At 41.0% G+C, this 13,708-nt stretch overlaps 1 protein-coding gene across 1 annotated transcript; it reads left to right on the top strand.

Moving 5' to 3' along the window:
- Positions 1-1,143: 1,143 nt before the first annotated feature.
- LOC131876577 (uncharacterized) lies at positions 1,144-3,405 on the top strand. Its single transcript, XM_059222013.1, has 3 exons — positions 1,144-2,043; positions 2,449-2,907; positions 3,019-3,405. Exons 1-3 carry the CDS (start codon positions 1,144-1,146, stop codon positions 3,403-3,405), a joined length of 1,746 nt encoding a protein of 581 aa, XP_059077996.1.
- The last annotated feature ends 10,303 nt before the right edge of the window (positions 3,406-13,708 follow it).

Here is a 13,708-nt window from a genome sequence, read left to right as displayed (position 1 = left end):
TTGATAAGCTTCGTTCATGCATGTATGCCCGAATCTGTGTTATGTGGAAGCCACATCCTGGGCTCCCGAAGGTTGTTGAAATTAGGTCTCTAGAAGGTGTATGGAGACAAGATATAGAAATAGAAGAAATCATGGTCAAATGTAAGATTTGTAAAGAATGGGGCCATGAGGATCGAGATTGTTTGTCTGGGCAAAAGGGTAAAGGAAAGGCAGATCGTGCTCTGGAGGAGCAGTTTTTAGTTGGTTCGGTAGCAGACCAGAGCTTGGGAAATATCATTCCAAGTTTTGCTCCGGAGGCTGCAAGGGATGAGGTTATTCGCCATAGTCTAGATTTGCAAGTAGGGATGGAAGAACTTTCAGACTCTAGCCCAGGTCAGGAGAAGCTGCAGAAGGCCACTGTGTTGGATGGAGATAAGTCTGCTAGGTTGGTGTCGGGTGGATTGTCTGAGCAGGTTGGCGAGTTCTCTCAGAATCAAGGAATTCGTTCGGGAGAGGAGAAATAGGGTCAAGTGTGTAAGGGTAGTGGCTGGGGTGATGGTGCTCGATTTGAAGGGAAGCTAATGGAGGCAACATTTGGGCCCGTTTTAAAGGAGTGAAATTGGTGGAGGGTTTCCATCATAGCATAGGTTCTACAACACCTCGGTGGATGGGTTGAAGGGTCAGGAGATGGGTTTAAGTGCAAAGTCCCTGGTAGCGGCAGAGGATCCTAGTGTGAATGCGGATGGTAACATTATCAGATTCAAGGACATTCACATGTCCCCAAGCAAGGGAAATGGAGTAGCAGTAGAGATGGAGTCTGAGGAGGAGGAAGGATTAAGTGATGATTCTCTGGGACTGTCGGCAGAAATAGGGGAGACAGAAGTTCGGACTATCAAACAGTCTAAATTAAACCCCTGTAAGTCTAAAGGGAACTTGAGAGGCAGAAAGAATAGGCAGAGATTGCTTGCGGAAGTAGGCAACGTGAAGGGTCAGACAAGGCTTCTAAGATCCGGGAGAGACATATTCTCTCTTGGGCAGCAATGAAGTTCCTAACCTGGAATGTTAGGGGCTGCAATGCCCTTGACAAGCGACGTCTAGTCAAAAGAGGTTTTGATCAGGCCAAGCCGGAAGTAATTTGTATTCAGGAGACTAAGTTGGGTTGTGATGCTGCTGCTTGCATTTTTTTGGGTTAGGCAGAAATGGTTGGGTCACTTTGTGGATTCAGATGGGGCGTCAGGTGGTCTGGGTATTCTGTGGAATCCTTTGGTTGTTCATGTGGAAGTTGTTTCAAGATCTAAGTATTGGCAGATGGTTAAGGTGATTTCGAAGACTATGAATTTCTCATGTTTTCTTGTTAATGTCTATGGGCCGACTTTGGCTGTAGATAAGTGTAAATTATGGGAGGATGTCTCCAGGCGTCTAGAGGAAGTGAGGTCATTTTTAGCCATTGTTGCTGGAGATTTCAATGCCACCCTCTCTTCCTCTGAGAAGCATGGAGGGGTGAGGAGGTTGAGTCGGTCACAATTGGACTTCCAATCCTTTGTTAACGAGAATGCTCTGTTTGAAGTGGTAGCTAAAGGAGGGGATTTCACTTGGACTGATAGGCGTAGAGGTTTTTCCAATATTGCTGAGAAATTGGATAGATTCTTCCTCGTAGGGGATTGGAATGTTTCCCCTGTAGTTTTTGAGGCTGAGGTTCTAGCCATCTCAGGGTCAGACCATTTTTTGGTCTCCTTGGTTGTGCAGAATGATGTTGTTCCAATCCGATGTCCCTTCAAGGTGGAAAAGATGTGGTTTAGGGAACCGAGTTTTAAAGAGCTTGTAGTGGGGTGGTGGAAGGAGGCCCCAGTGGTGGAAGGGTTCTTGGCCTATCAGTCTTTCAAAAAGCTTAGTTATGTGAAGCAGAAATTAAAATCGTGGAATAGGGAGGTGTTTGGTAATATTTTTGATGAAAAGAGAAGGCTCGTAGGAGATTTGGGGGCCTTGAATGCAAAAGTCATGGTAGAAGGAATGGATGAAGTGGACTTCCTTACAGAGAAAGATCTTCTTAGTAAGTATGGAGAAGTTTTGCAAAGGGAGGAGATCTATTGGAAATAGAAGTTGCGTGAAAATTGGCTAAAAGTGGGTGATAGAAATACGAAATTATTTCATAGTTCGGTGAAAGCTAGGCGAAGTCTTAATAGAATTCTTTCCTTGAGGCTTGCGGATGGTTCGATCACTGAAGACCCAGATCGTATAGGTAAATAGGCTATGGGTTTCTTTGAAAATTTGTGGAGTAGCAAGATCGCTCAGTCGGGGGTTTAGACGAAGCTTTTGGAGTTGATCCCTCCCTTAGTTTCCAGGGAGGACAACTTCATGCTTGAGGAGCCTGTTTCACTAAAGGAAGTTAAAGTTGCGGTGTTTGGGTTAGGTGGGGAGAAAGAACCAGGCCCATATGGGTTTCAAGCGTTCTTTTTTCAATCCTTCTAGGATGTGCTTGGTGAGGATTTGCTTGCAGTGGTTGAAGAGTCTAGGTCCAGAGGCTTTGTTTTGAAGGAATTCAACTGCACGTTAGTGGCGCTTATTCCTAAAAAGGCCAAGCCGACTGGGATGGAGGAGTTTCATCCTATTTCATTGTGCAACACCATCTACAAAATCATTACAAAAGTTGCTGCTAACAGACTTAAGTTAATTCTTGATAAGTTGATCTCCTGTGAACAAAGTGGTTTTAACCCTGGAAGGAATATTGTGGATGGGGTGATTGTGGCCCATGAAGCTATTCATACGGCTATGAAGGGTAGACAAAGGAGAATGATTTTAAATCTTGATATTCAAAAAGCCTATGATAGGGTGGATAGGTCTTTCCTTGTGGCTGTGTTGGAAAGATTTGGTTTTGGTAAGTCCTGGATTAAGTGGATTTCCAGTATGATTATGCAGTTCTCAGCTTCGGTTTTTGTCAATGGCAGCCCTCAAGGCTTCTTTTCAATGTCTAGGGGTATTTGGCAAGGGGATCCAATATCCCCCTTTCTCTTTATTTTGATGGCTGAAGTTCTTGGATAGTCAATTGCTTTTAAGAGAGATCAAGGGTTGTGGAAGGGTATTGAGATTGCCCAAGGGGTTGGCTCCACAACTCATTCTCAATTTACGGATGACACCTGTCTGTTCAGTGTTGCTTCTATGCGTGAGGCTTCAGTTATGAAGAAATTTTTGGACAGATTCACATGGGCTATTGGTCAGGAGATAAACTGGCTCAAATCAGAGCTTTTTTTCTTTCATACGGAAGGTTGGTCCCAGAGAGCTATTGCTAGAGTGTTCGGGATTAAGATTGGTCAACTTCTTGGTAAGTTCCTTGGCATGCCGCTCTTTGCTGGAGTAGGAAAGTTGGACATGTGGAAAGGGTTGCTTGATGGTTGGAAAGCTAAGATGGAGGGTTGGAAGAGTAAGTAGCTTTCTTTGGCTGGTCGCATCCTAATGCTAAAGTCAGTTGTTTTGTCTATGCCTATTTTCCCAATGGCTTGCTTCAAACTCCCAGGCTCTATCATCAAGAGTATGTAGCAGAAGATGAGGAAGTTTTTGTGGAATGGTAACCAAGATCAGGATAAAGTCCCGCTCATGGCTTGGGATAGAGTTTGTAAACCCAAAGGTGGGGGAGGGGCGAGACTCTGTGATTGGAAGATTATTAATGAGGCCATGGGGGCTAAGTTGGTTTGGCAAATGTATAGTAAACCGGAACAGAGATGGGTCAGAATTCTACAAGCTAAGTATTTGGGTAGGAGGGAAAAGGAAAGGATCCTAATAGTGAGAGATCCCCCAAGAGGGTCAGCTTTGTGGAACTTTTTGGTGAGTTGTAGAAGTCCGATAACAAATCACATTTCTTGGCGTATTGGTGATGGGCATAAGGCAAAATTTTGGCAGGATTCCTGGGATGGACATCCATCTTTAGAGTCCCAGGCCCCTCAGCAGACAGTTTTAAAGACTTATCAAGTTTGGGGCTCTAAGGTGTGTGATTTTTTGTCAAATGATATGCCCTTGTTGGGACGGAGATGGATTTGGAAAGACCCTCGGGATTTAAATTTGGGGGAAGATGAGGAAATATATCTGAGCAAGATCCTAGGTAACCGTGAGGTTTCATTCTCGAGGGAGGAGGATGAAATTATCTGGTGCAGGTCTAAGAGCGGCTGCTACTCGGTGAAAGTGGGAATCACTCTTTTGGAAAGTGATGCCAAGTCGAAGGAGTGGGAATCTAAGATTTGCTAGAACAATGTGTGCCTTCCAAAAGCTGGAGCCTTTGCGTGGCTAGCTAGCAATAAGCGGATTCTTTCTGGAGATCGTCTGAAGAAAATGGGGTTTGTAGGTCCTTGTCGCTGTGTTCTATGTGAAAAGGCTAAGGAGGATGTGGATCATCTTTTGCTAAATTGCGATTTTTCTCAGAAGGCGTGGCTTTTTGGGCTGCAGAGATTGAATTGGATGGGCCCCATGGCCAGGAACTTGTGTGACTAGTTGAAATCTTGGCCGATATTGGGTAAAAATTCTATCTTTGTCGCTATTTGGAAGATTTTACCCTCTACCATTTTATGGGAACTTTGGAAGGAGCGAAACCAGAGAGTGTTTGAAGGTAGAGCGGAAAATTGTAAGCGTTTTTTGACTATACTGGAGAGGGCCATCTCGAAACTGGTTTCGAATGTTGCCTCTAATGTGAATTTAGCCAAGACTCCTTTCTCACAAGCTAATGCTAAATTTTTGTTGAGCTGGCCTCTTGTCAAATTCAGGCCTGTTAATGGGTTGTTGAGGGATAATATTCAAAGTTAGGGCATTTCAACCCTGGAGTGGACTCCACCTGAGAAGGGGTGGACTAAGATTAATTTTGACGGAGCTTCAAGGGGAAATCCAAGACCCTCGGGCGTTGGGGTGATTGCTCGAGATGATCGGGGTAACATTCTGGCCATTGCGGCCAAGAGATTGGTGGATGGATCGAACAATGTTGCTGAATGTCAAGTTGCATTGGAAGCAATCCTTATGGCTGGGAAATTGGGAGTCAAGAAACTTCATTTGGAAGGTGATTCTCAAGTTGTGGTGAATGGGATTGCGCGAGGGCGAATGGAAGCATGGTTTTTAGATAAGCAGGTGCGTAGGATGCAATTTCTGTTGAACGATTTTGAAGATTTTAAAGTAACCTATGTCCTGCGGGAAGCTAATTTGGAAGCTGACAAACTTTCCAATGTGGAAGCAAATGGTTCCTTGGAAAATTTGTTTAGTATGTTTGAGGACTTTAGAGATTGTAGTCTTCTTGAGTAAGATTTGAGTTGATGGCTTTTTGGAAAAGTGAACCCAAGCTCGATTTGTTTTGTCCACTCGCAACCTTGGCTCTGTGGGAATTTAAGTCCCTCGTGGTGTGTGTTCTTCAAATTTGTTGCAAGTGGCCTTGAGGTGTTGGTTGATGATGGAGGTGTGCGGAGTGAGTGACCGACGATGATGTTGGGAGTAATGTGAAGCGTGTGAAGCTTTCATGACAAGAGATGGAGGCGGCTTTAAAGACCCTTGTGTGTTGATTCCTGGAACTTTGTGGTGAAAGCTTGGTGTTTGATGGAGAGCTCAGGGTTTCTTTCTGTGCAGCGGAGAGATAAGATGGAGGCAAATTTTTCGTTGGAGTCAGATGGACAATTGCTTGCCTTTTGTGGGCCGGTCTTGAGGATCAGGCTTTTGAACGTCTTCAGAGTGGATGGAGATGTCTTCTGGAGGGTAGTTAGTCTTTTGTTGGGAGAGGAATTTCTTTCTCAGGATTGGCAACCTAGAACAAATCTAGACATTTTGTCTCTGTTTATTGCTTTGGCCCTGCAGGTGGGGAAGTCGAATGAGGAAGTGCAACGGATTACTTCCCTAGTTTTATGACCCAAATGGGTAGGAGGTTTGCAGGATGTGGTGGCCCGTGTTGTCATTAGTGTGGGGCTGAGGATGGCGAAGGGCCCAAGAAGGAGGATTGGAGTGGACATTGGGGAGCTGTAGCCTTTTGTAGTCTAGTCGGCTTCTCGGCTGGTCGCTTCGCAGGTGGAGGATGCAAGAAATGGCTGGGCTGAGATTGTGAACTTTGTTCACCAGTTGGGGCCAACTAAACGTGTTAAAATCCGCAGGAAGGTGACTCCCATTCGGTCCGAGGCCCCCCTGGACAAGAATAGGAGGCCTTTGGTTCGGCACCAGCTCCCAAGGAAACCAACGAAGGTGGTGGAGCGTGGGTCGTTGTGTGGAGGAAGGCCTGGAATGGTGCCAGGTGGTGGGAGTGAGCCGCAGGTGGCTAGTTCCAGCAGGGGTATTCCCAATTTCTCAAGAGAGGAAGATTTGGGATGGTTTCGGTGCTAGGTTGGGCTAGTTGGGGTTTGTGGTGTGGTCCTTTTTGTATATGTAAGCGACCCCTTTTGTGGCTATGGGTCTTAGTAGGTTGATGCTTGGGTTCTTTTTTGTAGTAGGGGCATGACCCCTTGGTATTGCAGATTGTCAATCTGCTCCTTGGTTGTAATACTTTTCTTTCTAAGCAATATAATACTCTATGTTATCGATAAAAAAAAAAAGTCATAGAGGGAGATAGATGTGGATAGATGATAATTTAATATCATTTTAATAAGAAGATAATAATTTACACTTCTTCATGATAAAATACCTCAAAGGTATAAGAAAGTATTGCAAAGCTTATCAAAGAGGTTAACTAGCATAATTAAAAGAAATATGCAATCTCTCTCCACACTCAACTCTACCAATGTGTTTTAGTTGAGATTAGCTTCAAGTCTTTAGATATTGTGCAAGTAAAGACTATTGCACAAGAAGTCAAGATTTATATTATAAGAGCTTCACCTACTATGTGCACTCTTTAATTGCTACACATCAAGATTACCCTTACACAACAACTAAAGTCGCTAGTAGGTGTTCAATAATATTACCTTATTACACAAGCCTTAGTTGTTGCACATATAATTAGTATTACACAACAAATTAAGACTCAGATGCATATTTGATATCTTTCATATTTGCTTACGAAACTTAATCTTAGTTTTTGTTGATTCTTGTTTGAGTTATATTTATAAAATATTTTTATTAAAAAAAATACTTATATGTACAATACCTTAAGTTGTTACACAATATTATATAGTTGTTGTGCAACTAATCTATGATTGCTTCATGAATATCTTCCCTTACTATACACATTTACTAGCTACATAAGTATTGCACAACAAATTAAGATTGAATGTATCTATTATATAATTTTAATCCTAGATGAATATATATTTAACAAGAGACGTATAGCATCAAGTTCCTGCCCAAAGTGTAAATAGATAGAGGGATAGAGGGAGGTCGACAGAGAAGTAAAAATATAGAGATAGATATAAGAAAATAGACAAATAGAAAGAAAGAGGTAGAGAGAGTTGAAGAGATATATAAATATGGAGGGAGAGGGAGAGGGGAGAAATAAAAAAAAATGCATATGATGATGATGAAACTATGATTATGTTAACTACTTAAGACTTGAGACTTGATACAACAAAATGCAAGACAATAGGTGTCAAACTGACCTAGTGGAAGAACTAGGATGTTAATATAAGAGCCACTATGACATACAAAATATTATTTTTGAACTCTTTAGTGCTCTTTGTGATAGATAAATTGTCTTAAAATGATGGTCGGGCATGATTCTTTGCTTTATTAAAACTACCTAGAGTGATGTCTATTTTTACATGTCTTAGGCTTACAATTTTAAAGTTCTGATGCAAGAGTTAGTGAGTTGTAGTTAGTTAGAAGAGAATCAAATTGGACCTATTGGTAAATTAAAATTTTGTAAAAGTGAACCAATAAATCACATATGACTTAAAATTGAGTTAAGACTCAGCTCCCAACCTTATTCTAGTAAAGGCCTTGATATGCTAGAATATGAAAATTGTTTGAATGAAGGTTAAATTTTATTTTTGAATGTCAAAATAAAAATGTGAGGTTAAGAGAACCAAATCAATAGAAATTATAAACTAAGCCAACACATCTAAACATATCTAAAATAATCACCGAAAATATACTAAAAAACTCTTAAAATCATTTTGTATACATGTATAAAAATAAAGTTAACAATCTTATATTTATTATTTAAATAAATTTTAAATATATAAATTATTTATATGTTTCTTCCTTTAGTCAATATGTGATTTTATAATTGGGAGGTTGGTTAGATTAGTCATATTTTTCTAACTCTAAAATTTTAATTAACTATAACTACCTAATCTTATATTTAAAAATATTTTAATTAAAATATTTGAAATAATAATAAAAGTTACAATAGTATTCAATTAGAATCACAATAATAATATAATTGATTAAATTTCTTATAAATATTTTATGATTATTTTAAATTTTTAAAGAATAATAATATTTTGTTTATACATAGTAATGTTACATGTATTTTATTTTTATTGTCCATAAAAAAAAAATTGAGTGATATGCGAAAATGCCTCTGCGTGCGAAAAAGTGATGCAATGCATCGACATCCTTTTTTGAGCGTTCTTATCTACCACGGGGAAATTACAGAGGCTCTGCAAATCGTTTCGTTGTTCTAGCTAATAACTCCGAGACTGAGGACCTTGGTAGGGTCATATCACGGACCCGCGATCAAGAGGCCTTCTTTGCAAAAACAAAATACTCTTTGGTTAATGCGGTTAGGGAACCCTCCCCTCTTTACAAGGGCTGGGATCGGGATTGGCATTTGGTGAGCCGCAGAAATAACAAGGCTTTAGGGCAACCAAACGGCCCCAAACGGAATTCTAGTCATTGTCGAGAGGAGGGTTTTGTAAAACCTAACCAGTCAAAGAGTTCGTCTACTTGCCATATTTTTGCTTCACAAAAATCTTTGGGTAAATTATCAGAGGATATGGAAACCCCTAGTAGTTGCAAATCTAAGGAAGTCGAGCACCTAATGTCATATCTACCTTCAAATTCCCCAGCTTCTCCTAATGGGTTGGTCATTGAAATGGATAATCATACCCAGGCCAGGTATCAAATGCACTGTAGCGACAAAATGATCTTTTCTCAGTGGAAAGGTTGGGGGATCTCGTCTGAACAAATTGCCAAATGGGTGTCATCTTCCTTCAATAACCAGGTAAAAATTGACATCCTTCCTGATAATTTCTTAGCTATTGAATGTGGTAATCAAAGTCTGAGAAATTCATTGTTAAACGGGGATATATTAACATTTAAGGGTCTAGTGTTTGATTGTTGGGAATGGCAACCTCTCTTTCTCCCATCTCAATTCAATTCCTGCATGGTTAATAGAGCAATTTCACTTGATAAATTTCCTGTAGAATTGCGAAATAATGACTTTTTAAGAATAATAGGCAAAAAAATAGGTAAATTTGTAGAAGTCAAAAAATCAGCCCTAAGCTTCTTTAACCAGCTCTTAATTGTTAAAATGAATATTAACATTAAATCTTTAGAACCCATCACTCTGAAATGTGATAAATCTTGTTTAACCCTAGAATTACCCGTTTACAATGGTTCTTTTGAAGATTATATGCCAAGGAAGATCCCCTTCGAGAAACCTTTCCCTAAATCGTTGCTCATGTCTAATGGCACACCATTCAGATTCGTGGAAGGAGGGGGTTTCACCCTAGAGGGCTATAAGATTGATAATAACCCTAATCTCTCCTCGGACCTACACCCTCATAGCTCCCCTATTAAGCCCTCTCATCCCTCTCTTCCTCCACTGCTAACTATAAATTCACCTACAGCTGACCCTCTTATCAGGGATCGAGATCTGGAAGATGGTGAAATCAATGAGGTTATCCCTCTGAAAGAGCAGCTTGGTCTGACAAATATGTCAACATCTAGCTCTCTCATTCCACCAAAGAAGTTGAGTCCCTTGGGGTCTCCCCCTTTAATGGAACTAATTACCTCTGAGCAATTAGCAGTGATGGATGGGCTTTCCACGGATCTAGGATTGACATCCTTGCAGGATCAACCAATCTCTCTAGCCTCAAGATTGGAGGGCTTTGAGGAGGCAAAGGCTCTCTCTCCACCTCTGAAGGTTATTTCTAATACAATTGTAGAATCTGAGAGTGATCGAGTGGCTAGGGAAGTTAACATCATTGCCAATTTTGTAGGGGAAGAAGTAGTAAACAACCTCATGGATCAATTGGTTGATGAAATTTGTGATGATGAGGAGTTGGAAAGACAAAGGGATTTCTTAGTCAAAAATCTAGTGGATGTTTCCAGAGTCAACTTAGAAATAGATGAACTATTTATAACATTAGATAACTTAGAAAATGATATCCCAAATACTCTAGGCATTCTCAGCTCTGATAGAAGCAAAGACTCTCCTGACTGTGCTAAACACAGTAAGAGAAGAGGTAGGAGATCCCTTGTTTAACTAAGATCAAACGATGGAGATGCCAAGGGTCAGGCTAAAATATCTACTCTTTTTAATGCAGGGGAGGGGAAGTTCCTCCCCAAAGAGCCATGAAAATCATAACATGGAATGTTAGGGGTTTGAATGCCCCTAACAAACAGTGCATCTTAAAGCGTTGCATCTCTGATTCTAAACCAAATATAATGTTAATCCAAGAAACCAAAATGAACTCCTCTAAGATAGTCCTTTTTGAGAAAAAACTAGGCGTTTGACAACTAAAGCACTCCCCTGCTACAGGGGCCTCAGGGGCTTAGCCATCATTTGGGACTCTAGATTCATCTCGTTTACACCTTTAAAGATTAAGAAAAATTGGATAGGAGAATAACCTAAGATTCCAATTGATTAACGTCTACGGTCCTATCCAAAATAGGGATAAGGCTAGAGTGTGGGTGGAACTGGAGTCTTTCCTCAGAAGTTTCCCAAATGATGTATGCATCGTTGGGGGAGATTTCAATGCTATCACTAAGGTAGCAGATAAAAGAGGAGGTAGCAACAAACTTCCTCTAGCGGTTGTAGATTTCAATCATTGGATCAATAGGAACTCCCTGTTCGAAATCCAGACGACAGAAAATGCCTTCACCTAGAATAACAGAAGGCTTGGTTTCTGTAACATTGTTGAGAAACTGGATATGTTTGTTATCCATGGGGGGCTCTCGGAGCTTAACTTTACCTTGAATGCAGAACCCCTCCCTTTAGCAGGATCTGACCATTTCCCACTCCAACTAATCTTATTATCTGACCACTCCCCTAAAAAATGTCCATTCAAATTTGAGAGCATGTGGTTTAGAGATGATAACTTTTTAAACTTAATTGAGAACTGGTGGAGAAGCTTTGTTTTCTCTAATTCGAAGATGTTTCTTATCACAAGCAAGTTAAAGCTTATTAAAAGGAAACTCTTAGAATGGAACATGACTAATTTTGGAAATATTTTCGATAAAAAACTCCTAATAGAAAATGATCTTAAGAATGTTAACATTGAGGTTCTTGAGAAGGGGATAGATGAACATCTCTTCCTCAAAGAAAAGGCTCTACTCTCTGAGTATGAAAAGACACTCTCAAATGAAGAGATCTTTTGGACAAAAATTGAGGGAGACTTGGTTGAGTGATAGGGACCGAAATACTAAGATTTTCCACAATAGTACTAAGTAGAGGCGATGGGTCAATCGAATTTCTAAAATTAAGAATTGCCAGGGTTCCAACCTCAGAGGCCAACTCAATATTATCAAGAATCTTCCAAAACTCATTAATGATGACCACAACAAAATCCTGTCAAAGAAATTCTCTGAGGAGGAGGTTAAATCTGTCCTTATGAAGATGAATCCCGACAAGGCCCCGGGCCCGGATGGCTTCCCCACTAGCTTTTTCCAAAAATGTTAGGGTTTTATGGGGACAGAGATCACAAACGCCTTAGAAGGTATTAGGAACTCTGGTAAGATTCTCAAAGAAATCAACAATACCTTCTTAGCTCTCATCCCCAAAAAAAGAGACTCCTGAAAGCTTTAATGACTTCAGACCAATAGCCCTTTGCAACACTCTATACAAACTCTTAACCAAAACCCTAGCAGCCAGACTCCAGAATCTTCTCCCCATTATCATTAGTGAAGAACAAACCAGCTTTGTACCAGATAGATCAATATATGATGGGGTTATTATAGCCCAAGAGGTCATTCATTCGGTCCAGCTCAACAGGGCCCCAAGTATGTTAGTCAAATTAGACATAAGCAAAGCTTACGACAAAGTTGATTGGTGCTTCCTATGCAAATGCTTGGAGGCCTTTGGATTTTCCAAATCCTAGATCAACCTAATCTTTGAATGTATATCCACCCCCAAATTCTCGATCTTGGTTAATGGTTCCTCGGAAGGTTTCTTCAACAGCTCAAGAGGGCTCAAGCAAGGAGATCCTGTGTCCCCCTTCCTCTTCATCATCATGGTTGAAGCCCTAGGTAGATCCATATCTAAGGCCAAAGAGGAAGGTGGGATCCAAGGAATTCCTATTACTAGTGGCCTCCCTCCCTTTACCCATCAGCAATTTGTCGACGACATGATGCTTTTTGGGCAGGGAAGTGTAAGAGAAGCGAGCGCCTTCAAAGGCATCCTTAATTCCTATATGCTAACCTTGGGTCAAGAGGTGAATCTGGCCAAGTCTGCAATTTTCATGTTCAATGCAGACCCCTCCTTAGGAAAAGTGATCAGCAATGTCCTGGAGATTAGTGAAGGAACTCTTCCTTGCAAATACCTAGGCATTCCCCTTGACAAGGGTAGAAGACCCTCAAAATTATGGGACAACTTGGTGGATAAAATAAAGTCTATGATTAACACTTGGAAAGGAAAATGGCTCTCATCTGCAGGTAGAGCAACCTTGGTTAGATCGGTCTTGTCAGCTATGCACATTTACCAACTCTCTTGTCAACATTTATCTTCTTCTAAACTTGCAGAGCTCAACAAGCATCTCAGGAATTTCTTTTGGCAAGGTGCTAATGACAATTGTAAAATATCACTCATATCCTGGGACAAGATATGCAAACCTAAAGAAGAAGGAGGAGTTGGCATTAAAAACCTTCGTGATTAGGGCAAAGCCTTGGGTGCCAAGTTGGTCTGGAGGATGTTCAGAACCCCCCACCTCAAATGGGCTTGCTTGTTGCACCACAAATACCTTAATGGATGGAATCCTATCCAAATCTTCAGAGAAACCAACCCTCCCAGAGGGTCCTGCCTATGGAATTTTATGTTAGACTGCAGGAGGATTATCTCTGACAGACTTACTTGGAACCTAAGGTCCAGTGATAAAGCTCTTTTCTAGTCGGATTCATGGGGTGGATATAAGGCTATTGATAATATCCATGAATTTGGTGCTACTCGTATCCTTCTTGAATCTCATAGAGGTCCCCTGTTAAACAACTATATCTCCCCCCTCAGAGGATGGGGTTGGTTGCCATTGGATCGAGAAGGAAGATGAGGATATCCCGGTAAGGGATAAACAAAAACTTATGACAATTCTTAAATCTAGGAACGTTGCCTTAGGTCAGAATGAGGACAAGCTCGTCTGGGATGGCTCCCTAAGAGGAGAATACAACTCCAAGGATGGGTACTCTCTCATATCCAAATCATTTTTAAGACCTATGACTGAGTTTCCCTTGAAACTTTGTTGGGATAAATAATGTCTGCCTAAGGCAGGTATCTTCTCCTGGCTTGCGGTTCAGAACAAGCTCCTAACTGCGGACAAATTCAGAAGAATGGGGTATGAGGGCCGTGGTAGATGTCCTCTTTGCGAGGTAGACGAGGAAGACACCAATCATATCCTCCTTAACTGCCCCTTTG

Source organism: Cryptomeria japonica, chromosome 6, assembly GCF_030272615.1.
Source record: "Cryptomeria japonica chromosome 6, Sugi_1.0, whole genome shotgun sequence".
Taxonomy (NCBI): domain Eukaryota; kingdom Viridiplantae; phylum Streptophyta; class Pinopsida; order Cupressales; family Cupressaceae; genus Cryptomeria; species Cryptomeria japonica.
The sequence above is the reverse complement of the archived record's forward strand: the minus strand, read 5'-3'. Positions and strand labels throughout refer to the sequence as shown.